At 36.0% G+C, this 15,191-nt stretch overlaps 1 protein-coding gene across 2 annotated transcripts in view; it reads left to right on the forward strand.

Annotated features, from left to right (window-relative positions):
- Positions 1-14,972, forward strand: part of PPM1D (protein phosphatase, Mg2+/Mn2+ dependent 1D) — a 27,744-nt gene extending 12,772 nt beyond the window's left edge. Inside the window, exons 2-3 of one of the 2 annotated variants that reach the window (XM_081806057.1) lie at positions 5,782-6,007; positions 13,528-14,972. In XM_081806057.1, the coding sequence (XP_081662183.1) occupies positions 5,782-6,007; positions 13,528-13,660 (359 nt within the window). In that variant the 3' untranslated portion in view covers positions 13,661-14,972. Of the gene's footprint in view, positions 1-5,778; positions 6,008-13,527 lie in introns of both variants that reach the window. The other variant, XM_081806056.1, reaches the window with a different exon arrangement.
- Positions 14,973-15,191: the final 219 nt, after the last annotated feature.

Consider the following 15,191-nt stretch of genomic DNA (forward strand, 5'->3'; position numbering starts at 1 on the left):
TTTTTTTTTTTTTTTAAAGATTTTATTTATTTATTTGAGACAGAGAGAATGAGAGACAGAGAGCATGAGAGGGAGGAGGGTCAGAGGGAGAGGCAGACTCCCTGCCGAGCAGGGAGCCCGATGCGGGACTCGATCCCGGGACTCCAGGATCATGACCTGAGCCGAAGGCAGTCGCTTAACCAACTGAGCCACCCAGGCGCCCATAGAAATTTCATACTTGTGTTTTAAAATTTATTAGTCTTTGTTTTAATGGCTCATACATATTTTCTTGCTTAAAAATACTTTCCGTAAGTTAGAAGTCATGTACTGATACTGTCTTTCTAATATACTCCTAGTTTTTTTTTTTTTTTTTAAGATTTTATTTATTTGACAGAGCAAGCACAGGCTGGGGAGTGGGAGAGGGAGAAGCAGGCTCACCACTGAGCAGGGAGTCTGACGGGGAACTCTGTCCCAGGACCCCAAGATCATGACCTGAGTGGAAGGCGGAGGTTTAACTGACTGAGCCACTCAGGCGCCCAATATGCTCCTAGTTTTAAGACATTTGTTTATAAGTCATTTTTTAAAAATTAAAAGATTAAAATGTAAAGTAGAAAAAAAGACAAATTATAAAGATGTTGATTCCTTAATATATAAATTTATTGCAGTTTTAATCAGAACCTCAACAGGTTTTTTTTTTTAAAGATTTATTTATTTGAGAGAAAGAGAAAGAACTCGAGTGGGAGGAGCAGAGGGAGAGGGAGAGAGAATCTCAAGCAGACTCCACGTTGAGCACGGAGTCAGATATGGGACTCCATCTCACTCACGACCCTGAGATCACAACCTGAGCCGAAACCAAGAGTCAGGCACTTAAACGACTGCGCTGCCCAGGCGCCCCAGGTTTTTTTGTTTTTGTTTAATTTCCAAGTTGCTTCTAAAGTTTATTTGGAAAAATTCTTGAGAATTGAGAAAGAATAATTGGGGGATACTTAAACTCCCAATTATTGAAAAGAACCATGAATAGATTAGTAGAATGAATCTAGAAATAGATCTGAGGCGAAATGTAGCATATGATAAAAGGTGACTTTTCAAATGAAGAAAGCATGGATTGTTGGGTATTTTTAGATCATTGCAGAATATCTCTTTGCACATATTAGGGCTTTTGACCAAAAAATGTGATTTAAATATTAATATTATATCTTTGAATATCCTTTTTTTTTTTTTTTTAAGCTCTTTTTCTTCTTTTCCATCTTGTTTTAGGTGCTTTTTGCAAACTGCTGGTAGGTCTTAGGTAAATTTTGTTTTCTGAATGTGCCTAAGAACGTTTTTTTCTGGGAGTTCACCTCATTAATACTTATTATGTTAATAGATTTTTATTTTTTTAGGTTCTTAGCTGCAAAAAACCAATAAGCTAGTTTGAAAAGAAAAGGTTTTAACGAGATCTATAATTAACCCACAAAATAACTGAAAAGGCTAAAGAAACATTCAACATACTCTAGGCTAAGCTTCTAGGAATAATATCTGTAACCAAACTGGGAAACTAGATGGGCTGGGGAGCTATGTGCTGTGATCTACGCTTGCAAAATTGATGCCTTCTTCCTGCTGCTGCTTTTTTTTTTTTTTTTAAACTTTAAACAAATTGTGAAATATAGCATACATATAGAAAAGGCCATAAAACATAAATGTACACTTCAGTGAAGAGTTGTAAAATGAACACCATCTGGTTAAGAAAGAGAACATTGCCTATACTACAGAAGCTCCCATATGTCTTTTCTCATCACATATTTTTATCTTCTCTCAAGGGGTAACCACAGCCTGACTTTTGTGGTGATAGTTCTGGTGGGGTTTACTTCTTTTCTTTTAAGAGATTTTATTAATTTTTTGATTGATTGAGAGCCTGTGGGGTGGGAGAGATGGAGAGAGAGAATCTTAAGAGATTGAAGAGGGAGACAGAATCTTAAAGAGAGAGAATCTGAGGCAGGCTCCAATCCCCGTGTGAGGCCTGGTGTGGGGCTGGATCTCAGGACCCTGAGATCATGACCTGAGCCCGTATAAGCAATGCAGCTCTGAACATTCATATATATTATGTGTACATGTGCATTATTTCATGGTATATATCTAGGGATAGTGAATGGTCAAAGTATATACATATCTTCATTTTTTGATAATGCCTAGATGGTTTCTGAAGTGGTTATATCAGTTTATACTTCCACGAGTAGTTAATAGAACATGTTCCACATTCTTAATGACAGTTTCTATTGTCAGACTTTAATTTATGCAGTCTGATAATTATATAGTGGTATCTCATGGTGGTTTTTAATTTGTATTTCCCTGTTGATTAAAGAAGCTGAACACCTTTGCAAGTTTTTTGTCTGTTTGGAATTCCTCTTTTGCAAAAGGCCTGTTCGAGCCTTTTGTCCATTTTTCTGTTGCATAGTTTGTCTTGTTGATTTGTTTTGTAGGGGCATTTTTATATTCTGGATACCATTTCTGTGGTGTGTTATTACAAATTACATTTTGTGAGTTGTCTTTTCAACTCTAGTAATGGTATCTTCTGATGAACAGAAATTCTTAATTTTAATGGTAGTATAGCTTCTTAATCATTTTCTTTTTTTTTTTTGGTTATTAAATAATTTGTTTTTTGTATTGCATTTATAAAGAAAACAGACAATGAACCCAGTAGAAAGAATAAAAATGCATTTGGGGTTGTAACTGACAGCGATAGAAATCCTTTAGTGAGATCGTGGCAATTTGACAGTATTATGATTAAGTTCAATAAAGGTACATGGGGTACTTGGAAGATCAAATTCTATAGCTGCCTCTTTCTACGGTTTCTAATTCATCTGGCTCCTTAAACGATAGGGGGAAAAGCCCTTATTTGGTAGGAAAACATTTCCAGAAAGAAGTTACAGGTTCTTAAAATTTCTTCTCACATCAATTGTTAAAATGGGGCCTTCTATTTGTGTTTTGGTTATTTCACTTTAATATCGTCACCAGAATTCCTGTAATTGCACAATTGTTATTTTACAGTGTAGACAAGAATTCAGTTCTAGTCTGCTATTGCTTTAGATATATATATATATATCTATAGCTGAAAAGCCAATTCCTCCACAGCCATTGGGCATCCTAGGTGAATTTGGCCTTGATTGGGCTATGCCAAAGACTAATAAGACTAAAATGTGAAACAGCCTCTCACCCTGTACCCTTGTCTTTCCATTAAAACACCCTTTAAATTATAAGCATCCTTTTTAAAAAGAGCTATGAAGATGATGAGCTCATCCTTTTATTCATTGTCTCTAAGACTCAAATTTTCTAGTGCATCTCCTATTGCCAGCATAGGGATGAGAAGGGGAAAGGGTGTTAATCATTTTCTTTATATGGCTAGCCCATCCTTTGTCTTTAGGACATCCCTTCCTATCCTGAGGTCATGAATGTACCTTCCTGTATATTTTCTAAGCATTTTAGCTTTGCTTTTCATATTAGGTCATTTAATGTGTCTGGAATTGATTTTTTTTGTGCGTGGCATCAGGGACCCAAAGTGTTGGGGTTTTATTGTTTTGTTTTGTTTAATCTTGTCCCAATTCCATGTACTAAAAGTCAATCTTTTTTTTTTTTTTTGAGATTTTATTTATTTAGTGGGGGAATGAGCGGGAGGGGAGGGGCAGAAGGAGAGGGAGAAGCAGACTTCCCACTGAGCAGGGAGCCCGACCCCAGGGCTCAGTCCCAGGACCCTGGGATCATGACCTGAGCAGAAGGCAGACGCTTAACCGACTGAGCCACCCAGGCACCCCTGAAAGTCAAATCTTTTCTCCACTATTCATGTATCAAGTGTTTAAAAATGCATGGGTCTGTTTCTCTGCTCACTCTTCTGTTCTTTTGCTCCACTAGTTTACAACTTTTCCATGAAGGTCTTGTTAGAGATTTGTTAGCATTATTCCCAGATACAGTATACCTTTTGCTGCTGTTGTGAATGGTATCTTTTTTTAAAAGTTACATTTTGTAATTTTTTTTTGTTGTTGTTGTTGCTGGCTTAGGGAAATAGCATTGGGTTTTTTTTTTAATATAACAATTTTTATATTCAGTAACCTTACTGAACCTTATCAGTGCCAATCTACAGATGCTTTTGATTCTTCCACAGATGTTTTCTTGGGGGCCATTTTCTCTTTGTATACTCTTGATGCCTCTTAGGCTGTTTGCTTTTCTTAAACTAAAACAAACAAACCTAACATTTATTGAGCACTTACAATGTGTCTGGTACTGTGCAGGTGGTTTTTACATGTGTATGTATATGAATTTCTGGCTTCATCAATAATGGTAGCCATTCTGTTTCCCTCAGCAATTGTGAGGGTCATTATTTCATATGCTGCAAGCAGCCCTCTGTTGTGAGTGACGGCATTCTGTAGGGTGGATTCCATCTGCAGGATGAGATGAGATGCGCTGTAGGATTCAAGAAATGTCTTTTTGGCATATGTAATATTGTAAAGAAAAGAACTCTAATTAGTCTGAATATGCTAGAGATACCTTTTGGCTATGAAAGTTTTGTGGCACCCCATCCAGGTTTTCAGGCCCTATTTCTTCCACCTCATCCCTGTTGAGACCCTGTTGTCTCTATCAACAGATACATCACTTTCCTGAAGAGAGGTGTTATAGGAACTAAAATGTCGCTTAGGAACTAAAATGTTTTACTTTTTACTATGCAGAGAGTTTAGGCACTGACCTAGCTCCTGCAGTTATAAATAAACCTGTCAAGCTTCTACCATCCATTCCTCTCTCAGCCTTTGCCACTGTCTCTGAGTTTGAGCTTTTCAGGGACTCTGTTAACAGGGAAAACTGATGTATTGCCTTTATGACTGTGCTTTTCACTTATAATGGACTACAAGTTTTGTATTCTGATTTTCCCTTAATTCCATTTCTTTAAGATTCCACGGATTCCTCAGATTTGTGTATGACCTTCCTCTGTGTTTCATGACTGCTGTGGACTTTTTCTAATATTTATATTCTGTCCTTTCAGTGGGATTTTGGTGAGGAGACTGTGTCAGTGTTTGGATTCAGTTGGCTATCTTGAACTGTAAATTGTAGTTTGTTTAATATCACAGAATATTTCAGAATATTTTAATGACAAATGAATGTAATTAGTCAATATAAGGTTTTGGAATTAAATATATTGGGTCTCTGCCACTTAATATTTGAGTTATCTTAAACAAATTAATCTTAACTATTCAAACTATTGATTCCTTATCTGTAAAATGAAGATAACGGGAATAATTTTACCTATCTTGTAGGTTTGTTGCAAGTATTATTTGAGATAATACATGTAAAGCTCTTAGCATGGAACCTGGTACACAATAAGTGCTGAATAAAAATGTTATTTATTAGATTTTAAATATCCAAAATAACTATTTCAAAAACAAATCAAGTAGCTTTTCCTGAAAATCTTTTAAAAGAGAGATTAATAAATAGATGCTAAGCTACAGGCTCTAGAAAAAAAGCTTTGAACACATACCTGCCACTAAATGTAGTTAGGACTAAGACATGTGGAACTAGTAAATCTGTCCTGTAATATTTTTCTCCCGGGATTGGTTTGATGGTTGTAATAAAATTATTATTTATAAAATTAATTTATTAATATATTGATGAAATTAACACAAGTTCTTTTTGAATAGCTTTAAAAATGTTCTTAAATTTTATCCTATGCTAACTCAAGTTTTAACATGCTAATTCAGCACACGTTGCCATTTTTATTCTGACAACCATATTAATGTTTAAATCTGGAAGAGTAAAATATTTTATTTCTTATTACAGCAGAATGGCCAAAGACTATGACAGGTCTTCCCAGCACGTCAGGGACAACTGCCAGTGTGGTCATCATACGGGGCATGAAGATGTATGTAGCTCACGTGGGTGACTCAGGGGTGGTTCTTGGAATTCAGGATGACCCGAAGGATGATTTTGTCAGAGCTGTGGAGGTGACACAGGACCATAAGCCAGAACTTCCCAAGGAAAGAGAACGAATCGAAGGACTTGGTGGGAGGTAATCATTGTGCTGTTTTTTTTTTTTTTGTCTTTCGTCTCTTGGTTCTATTTAGTTCTTTTCTGCTTTACTAACCAGATTGACCTATTACTCCCTTTTAGTGAAGTTACTTTCTCAGTATTGCAGGTTTTTAGTTTGTCTGATAAAGTACCCGTCTGCATTCATATTTACCTCATTATTTTGAGTTGACTGTTTTATTTCTGATAATGGCTCCAGAGGGAAATAATATTTTAATGGGAGTCAAATAATACATACAAGGATTTATTGATCACCTTTTACATAAATACTGCAGCATGACTTTCAGAATCTGGACAGAGCAGCCCTTAGGGTTGCAGAGTAGAACAATTTGAATCTGGCTTAGGGAGCAGAATTTTGTTATCATTAACCTTCAGCTTTTTTTCTTTGATTTGTACCTCAGATATGCTGCAAACCTTTCTTACTATTTTCTTTTGTCTGTTTCAAGTTATTGTCTCAATGTATAATTTGTAAACTATGAACTAAAGTGGCTTCATAATATTTTATGATGCAAACTAAAATGTAAGATTACTCTAAAAATCAGAGGAATGAATAACACGAGAAAATGTAAAACTTAGCCCAATACTAAGTTTTAAAAATTGAAGGTATAAGGCAAGTTAAATAGAATCCAATGTTTTCTAAATAATTATTCTAACTAAAGCCTTACCATTGATATTATTACTTGCCTCCTTTATCTTCTATTAAATCAAAATAGACTTTTTCAGAGTATTAATAAACTAACTGGGGGAAAGAATTTACGTGTTAACTTAAACTATAAGCTAAAATCAGTAAGAAAACACTAAGAAACCACCCCAGTAGGTGAATAGAGGACTTTGAACAACAACAAAAATGCAGAAGAGTAGTAAACATTTGAAAAAAATTATTAAAATGAAACTATTTCCTGTTGTTAGGTTAGCAAAGTTAAAAAAAAAAAGATACTTCTCAATATTTTTGTTGAAATGGGAATCCTGTTGGTAGGATTATAAATTGGTCTGACCTATATAGACTATAATTCATACCCACTAGCTTCAGATGTTTATAGACTCAGTAATTTCAGGAATGTACTCTAAAGAAATCTGAAATGTGGACCAGAATATCTGAACAGTTATTGGTTGCAACAGTGTTTAAAGACTGTTTAAGGCTGGAAATAACTTGAAGGCCCACAGCTGAAGGTATATATAATACATATTTATAACACTAAATATGATATAGCCATTAAAAATAATGTTTATAGATAGATTTTTTAAAATCATGGTGTTATGAAATTTTTCCAACATAGGTAAAGGTAGAAAGAGTAGTATAATGAACTCCCACATCTATGGGGAATTTTTAATAATATAGGTTAATTAATGCTTATTGGTCACAAAATTATATTTGTAGTATGATTTTCAGCTATGCAGAGAAATAGGAGTAGTATAGAAATACACCAAATGTTAATGATTTTCTGTGTGATGATTTACACACACACACATACACACACATTTTTTTTAATGGTAGCATTCATTTGGTTAAATTTTAGGTAGCATAAAATGATACACTTTAGAAGGTCTCTCAACTGCTACTGGCACACAGGCCACCCAGTTCCCCTCCCCCTCAAGAAACCAGTATTTGTATCCTTTGGTAGAGATTCATGCATGATCAGATATGAAGCTGTACCATATATGGATGTACCATCATTTATTTAAGTACTCTCCTGTTGAAGGGTATTTCTAATTTTTTTTATTACAAACACTACTGTAAAATGAAAAATCCTGTACATGTATCTTTTTGTACATATATATTTGTGGGATCGTTTCCTAGAAGGAATTGCTGGGCCAAAGAGGAGTATGTTTTGAATATTGATAACTGTTAGTCTCCATGGAGGTTGTACCAGTTTATATTAATATCAGCAGTATATGTGGATGCCCTTGACAGCATACTTCTAGAACTTTTTGATCATATTGACTTTTAGGTTAAAAAAGGGGGAAACTTGGTGATATTTTAATTTTAATTTGTCTTACAAGAAAGGTTGAATATCTTTTTGTTTAATAGCTATTTATATTTCCTTTTCTGTGTATTTCTGTTTAAACTCCATTTTAGGGGGAAGATTGGTAGCCTTTTTTTTATTAATGTGTAAGAGCTGCTTATACAATTAGAGAAATTAGTCTGATGTATGTAATGTGTTTCAGGTGTTGTTTCACGATTTGACTTTCAATCATGGCACTGGAATTTCTTTTCCACATGGAAGTTCGTTTTAATTTAGTTTAGTCTCTTCTGTTACGACTTTCATTTTTTTGTGCTGTACATATAGTTCTCTCATTCTGAGATTATTAAAAAGTATTCTATATTCTAGTACAGCAGTTATAACCATTTTTGGGTTTAGCAGCCCTTTATACTCTTAATAATTGAGGACCTCAAAGTTTTTTGTTTGTATGGGCTATACGTAATGACTTTAGAAACTAAAAATAGAGACATTTTCAAATATTTGTTCATTGAAAAATAATATATTTTTTTAAAGATTTATTTATCTGAGAGAGAAAGAGCGTGGGGCGCCTGGGTGGCTCAGTTGGTTGGGCGACTGCCTTCGGCTCAGGTCATGATCCTGGAGTCCTGGAATCGAGTCCCGCATCGGGCTCCCTGCTCGGCGGGGAGTCTGCTTCTCCCTCTGACCCTCCCCCCTCTCATGCTCTCTGTCTCTCATTCTCTCTGTCTCAAATAAATAAATAAAATCTTTAAGGAAAAAAAAAAAAGAGCATGAGTGGGAGTGTGGGAGTGGGGGGATGGGCAGAGGGAAAGGGAGACAAGCAGACTCCCTGTTGAGTGGAGAGCCCACTCCTGGGCTGGATCCCAGAACCCTAAGATTATGACCTGAGCTGAAATCAAGAGTCAGATGCTCAAATGACTGAGCCACTCAAAAAGAGGTAGTTTCTTAAAGGTTAATAATAGTGTGGTGTCTGAAATTGTATCAATGACCTTTTTATATGCTTACATTCCAGATCCATAGGTGTATCAATTAAGAGCCATTGGTTAAATGATTTTTTTATTAATAGATTTTATTTTTTAGAGCAGTTTTAGATTCACGGCAAAAGTAAATGGAAAGTACAGAGAGTTACTATATATTCTCTGCCTCCTCTTATATGCACAGCTCCCACTATCAACAACTTATACCAGAGTGGTATATTTATTACAATTGATGACCCTACATTGACATATCATTATCACCCAAAGCCCATAGTTTACATTAAGAATGTTCTAGAGTTTTGACAGATATATAATGACATGTATCTACCATTATAGTATCATAAGAATAGTTTCACTGTCCTAAAAATTCTGTGTGCTCTGCCTGTTTATCCCTTCCTCCTTCCTTACTTATGGGAACCACTGGTCTCTTTATGTCGCTATAGTTTTGCTTTTTCCAGAAGATCATATAGTTGGGAACGTGTAGTATATAGTCACCATGTGTGATTTTGTAACATAGACATTGGTCACTTGTGAAATATTGGTTTGCTGAGTTACACAGATCCAAGTATTGACACATTTTATTATATAATGTCGTATCAAATCTTGTAGCCTCTCAAAAACTCCACTGTATACACATGGTCTTATGAAAATAATTTTGACCTAGCAGACCCCGTGTAAAGATCTGGGGGACTCCCAGGGGCCTCTGAACCATATTTTGAGAACCACTTTTCTAGTACTTAAATGGTTTCATCTTGTACATTTTAACCTTCAGTCTCTCTGGAATTTTTAAATCTGAGCTGTGTAGTAGGGATACAAGTTAATATTTTTTTCTCAATGGCCATTAATAGCTACTAGAACAATTATGTATCTTTTTCTTACTGATTAGAAGGGTAACCAGGCATAAAACCCCTCTTTCGTGGGAAGATGACCTTGAGTTTACCCTCTTCTAGCACTGTTTCTCTGGTTAAGATGGAATGTCAGTTCTGTTATAAGGTACCATTGCTTATGGTAGAATGATCCTTAAATTGGAACTGTATCTGGATAGAGAAGATTTTGAGTGGACTATACAGACCTTATTAGCTGCCCAAATACATGCAGTTTGACTTGTGTAGGGACTGGTAAGTCATGGGCTATTATAAGACACTGATTCCTGGGGTATATGAAGTTTACCTGTGGCACATGAAGCTTGTTTATGGGGTCTAGAAAATGGCTCTTGGATTTCTCTTAAGGACTATTGCTGGAGACAGTGTAACCGAAGCTGCCATGCTGGCATACTGTTCCCTGTTCTGTATCCTACAAAGTTAAATGAGCCCGGTTTCATGCTGTCATCTGTTTGATCCTATGAGTGTGAAGGTCAGTCTGTATCTGAGACCACTGCTCTTAGTCATGCAAAGTGGGCTTTGCAATTATAAACTAAATTCCTGTATATATTTGGGTCTTTTTCTGGGCTTTCTATTTTTTATACTGTATGTTCATGTACCAGTAGCATACTTTTTTAAAAGAAATTGTGGCTTCATTATAATTTTTAATATTGGTAGTCCTGATCCCTTTTCATTAATCTTTTAAAAAATATTTGCTTGACTATTCTTTATTTTTCTATATGAATTGTTAAATTTATATCCTTTGATTTTTAATAACTTTTTTTAGAGTTTGTTTTTTTTTTTTGTCTTATCACTTAAAATACCATCTGGATGGTTGGACAGATGCTCTTTGCCATTTGGGAGCAGGTGTCTTTTTGCACAAATTGAGCTGTTTTATTATAAGTTATTTCCTCCTTTCCCTGTGTCTCACCCTAGGCAACTGGCCAGTGCTCTGTTTTTTCAGCCTTCTGTTGCTGCTCAGTCAGCTCTCCGCATATCAGGCTGTTCCTTTGTGTATGCCTTTTAATCATACAGGATAACAGCAGGGAGTGCAATAAAAGCAGCATCTTTTATAACATTGCTTTGGTTTTTTGATACTGGATTTAAAACTTCGTTTTAACCAGTTCCATTATTTGGTTTTTTGTTCCTCAGAAGCGTAGAGACAATAATATCTTTGACTATTAAATATCAAGAGAGCGCCTCCTTAAGAGTTTTAATGGAAACAATTTGGGTAGCTACTGTAATTACCTAAGTATTAAGCCTTATATTTTAGGGAGCAGGTTTAGGGAAAGAACAATAGGACTTAAGGTGGTATGAAGGCAGAATGATTGTGTCTCTCCTTGTGTTTGTTTTTTGAGGAGCAGCACTGAAGAAAGCGTGAAATAACAAAATGACTGCCTTTGGTATTCTAGCTTGCTATGACCTAGAACAATGTTGCTTTAAGGATTGTGAATTAAACTAAGTGGGTTCTCAAAAGGGACAGTAAATAAACAACTCTCCAATTTCTTTTCTGTGTTGTTATTGACAACCTTTAGTGACCATTTGTACTTGCTTCATTCTTCCTCTCTATCTAATAGAGTTGCCACTAGCCACATATGGCTGTTTAAATTTAAATATAATTTAGTTACAATGAAAATAAAAAATTCACTTCCTCATTAGCACTAGCCACAGTTAGAGTGCTCAGTAGCCACACAGGGCAGAGTGAACATTTCCATCATTGCAGAGTTTTATGAGACAGAGCTGCTCAAATCTCCTGGCCTGCTTTTGTTAGATAAGTTTGTTATCTACTTCAGAAAGAAGGTTGAGGCTGTTCTGCCATATTCATGTTTTTTTTGGCTCAGAGTAAGAGTGGCTATTTCTCATTTATAAGGCTTATGCCTTTATTTTGCTTCTCTTAGGATTTTTATTCCATTTGTTGTCTCTTTTATTTTATTTTTTTCTAGTATTTTCATTCTTTTGAAGTTGGAGCAGAGATAGCAAAGCCATAGTTGGGGGTTAACTGGCTAGCAGCTGCTGAGGTGTATGACATTTTATAGTGACATTCCTTTGAGAGTGGTCACCATTATTTGTCCTGTCTTCAGCTTTCCACATTTGAAGCCAGTTTCATTTCAGTGTTCATCAAGTTTAGGAGGATAGAGTCATGCTACTCAAGGTCAATATAATAAACTAATAAAGGACTCACTCATGTATACATCAGGATGTCTTAGTACTCATTAATCATGAGAAAAGTAACTGACAAGGAAATCACATATTATTATCAGCTGGCCTGCTGTAGATGAATGAAATTTCAGATTATAATCAAAGGATTTCTGGATGCATAGGGGCTCTAAGTGAGAAGACTAATTAGATTATTTTAGTGTCATCTGTCTTTCTAAGTCTTGGGAATCAACTTTGTCTTACGCATGTATCTTGTCAGATGGACTTAGTATCAGTTAGGCTAATACTGTTTCTTGAAAATTCTCTTTGCTGCTCTTCCTGACAACTTTTCTAGCCTTCCAGGGGAACATTTTTCTTTCTTTGGTTTTTTTTTTTTTTTTTTTTAACTCAGGCAGATTATGATTAAATGAAGGGTCACTTTACCATTTCAGTCATGCCAGGCGCCTGCTGAGAGACCATCTCTATTGTGTGTATTTTTTTTTTTTTTAATTTATGAGAGAGAGAGAGCGCATGCGAGTGTGAGCATACACGAGCAGGGGGGAAGGGCAGAGGGAGAGGGAGAAGCACACTCTCCGTTGAGCAGGGAGCCTGATGTGGGACTCGATCCCAGGACCCCGGGATCATGACCTGAACTGAAGGCAGACACTTAACTGAATGAGCCACCCAGGTGCCCCTTTGTTGTGTTTTGATTATTACTTTTTTTTGCTTAAAGATTTGACCATATTTCCATGTTTTAGGCACCCTAGCATGTACTAACTTTTCTGTGTACTAATTATAGATTTCTGTTGCTCCTATGCTAGATTCCTTTCTAAGAGGTTTTTTTTAAGATTTTTAAAATTTATTTGACAGAGGGAGACACAGTGAGAGAGGGAACACAAGCAGGGGGAGTGGGAGAGGGAGAAGCAGGCTTCCAGAGGAGCAGGGAACTTGATGCAGGGCTCGATCCCAGGACCCTGGGATGGTAACCTGAGCTGAAGGCAGACCCTTAACGACTGAGCTACCCAGGCACCCCCTAAGAGTTTTCTTATTCTGTAACTCCCATATCTGTATCTCTACAGCTGATCTGTTTCCAAAGTCTACTGTCATACGTCTAATTACAGAAATATCTAAATGCATAGATATTTCTATTGAGGTATAACCTCAAATTAAAAATATTAAAACTGACGTACTGTTTTCAGCACCCTCAAATCCATCAAAAATTATATAACCTCTCCTTTTCAATTTTTTTATCACTATTTATTTATAACCTCTTCTTCCTCCCCTCCGTTTTCTTAGTTATCACATTATCTTGCTTTTTTCTCTGACATGCTGTCTACTCATTACTTCTACTCTGTTATGTCTAAACTACCTCAGCAATCTCAATTCTCCTCATGTTAATCTACCCTATTTTGTCTTTCCTCTCTGAACAGGAATTTTGGTTTATGAATCTTTGTGTCTGGAACAGATAAGTCGTTATTTCGTGATCATATAATCTGTATTAGTACACACTGAGCTACCTTAGTTGTTATATTTTATTCATTTAGAGTATTTTTGTGAACTCTGTTTCAGTGTGATGAACAAGTCTGGGGTTAATCGTGTAGTTTGGAAACGACCTCGGCTCACTCACAACGGACCTGTTAGAAGGAGCACAGTTATTGACCAGATTCCTTTTCTGGCAGTAGCAAGAGCACTTGGTAAGTAGGACTTATATTTGGTGAAATCATACTGGATTTTCTACAATGTATGGTGGTAACATAAAAGAGGAGACTAAGAACCAAATCCTCTCTTGACAGATAATGGGGGTAGAAATATGCTGTTATTATAGTAAATGCTTTAAAACTTAATGGAGGGGAAGGTTAAAATATGGATTTCAGTGCCAGTTGCTCTTTAATCATGAGTCATGTTCAACATTTTGCTGATTCACACCTATACTTAAGTATATGTATGTCTAGGCTTGGTGTTATCCTTAAAATTATTTTTAAATGAGTTTCCCTACTTCAGCCTTTTCATATTTCTCTTAATAGCCTTCAAAGCTCTTTTTCTCATTAGCCAGCAAAATAAATTGTTCACAACAAAATAAATACACTTATTTTCTAGTCTGCCTGGTTTTGGATGGAAGGCTTGAGGATTATAGCTATAGAAATATCATATCTTGGATATGCTGGTTAAATTTTTTGTACAGAAAATTTCTTTTAGAAAACACCAGTTTTTTTCTTTCTTTCCTTCTTTCCTCTAACAAATACTTGAGTACTGACTTAGTGCCAGGCAGTGAATTAGGCTTTGGAGAGATACTACTGATTATTTATATATTTTCTGTCTGCTTTCATGGAGCAAGACTATGTAGTTGGGGAGATAGGCAATAAAGAAGTAAGCTTGTAAATGAAATAATTATGGATTAGGAAATACATGAAGGAAAGAAATGGGGTTCTGTGATAATTCGAAGGGAAAAACTATTTTATATGGTGTGATGAAAATGCTCCTTTTTAGGGAAGTGTTATTTTAGCTGAGATTTGATGGCTGAGAAGGAGCTGTTCTTGTGAAGAACCTGTTAAAGAGTATTCTAGGCATGGATCCTGAATTGGGAAAGAACTTGGCATGTTATAGGAATTATCAAAAGGCTAAGTTAATGAGGCAGACCTGGGTCACATCATAGCAGATATTTGCATTCCAGTGTAAGTATACTGGACAACATTAAAGGATATTAAGGTAAGGAGTAACACCATCTGATTTGCATTTTCAAAAGATTATTCTACCTACCATTATTACTATCTCTTATTCATCTTTGGTGATCAAATGCAGGTACACCCAGTATTCATGGAACCTATAATCTAGTGGGGGAAATAGATAATAAATGAACAAATGAGAAAATTGTTCTAAAACTTGTCATAAAGGAATTAAACAAGATGATGTATCTTTAATTGGTGGGAGGCATAGTAGGTGACAGGGGAAAGCTACATTAAAGAGGATGATCAAGGAACATTCTTTAAAAAGGTGATATTTGAGGGTGCCTGGATGGCTCAGATGGTTAAGCGTCTGCCTTCGGCTCAGGTCATGATCCCAGGGTCCGGGATCAAGTCCTGCATCGGGCTCCCTGCTCAGCGGGGAGCCTGCTTCTCCCTCTGCCTCTCTCTCTGTCTCTTATGAATATATAAATAAAATCTTTAAAAAAATAAATAACTAAAAAGGTAATATTTGAGTTAAGACCTGAAGGGGGAGAAGGGGGCAAGGAAAGT

This window comes from Leptonychotes weddellii, chromosome 15 (genome assembly GCF_054177405.1).
Source record: "Leptonychotes weddellii isolate Sample4059 chromosome 15, ASM5417740v2, whole genome shotgun sequence".
Taxonomy (NCBI): Eukaryota; Metazoa; Chordata; class Mammalia; order Carnivora; family Phocidae; genus Leptonychotes; species Leptonychotes weddellii.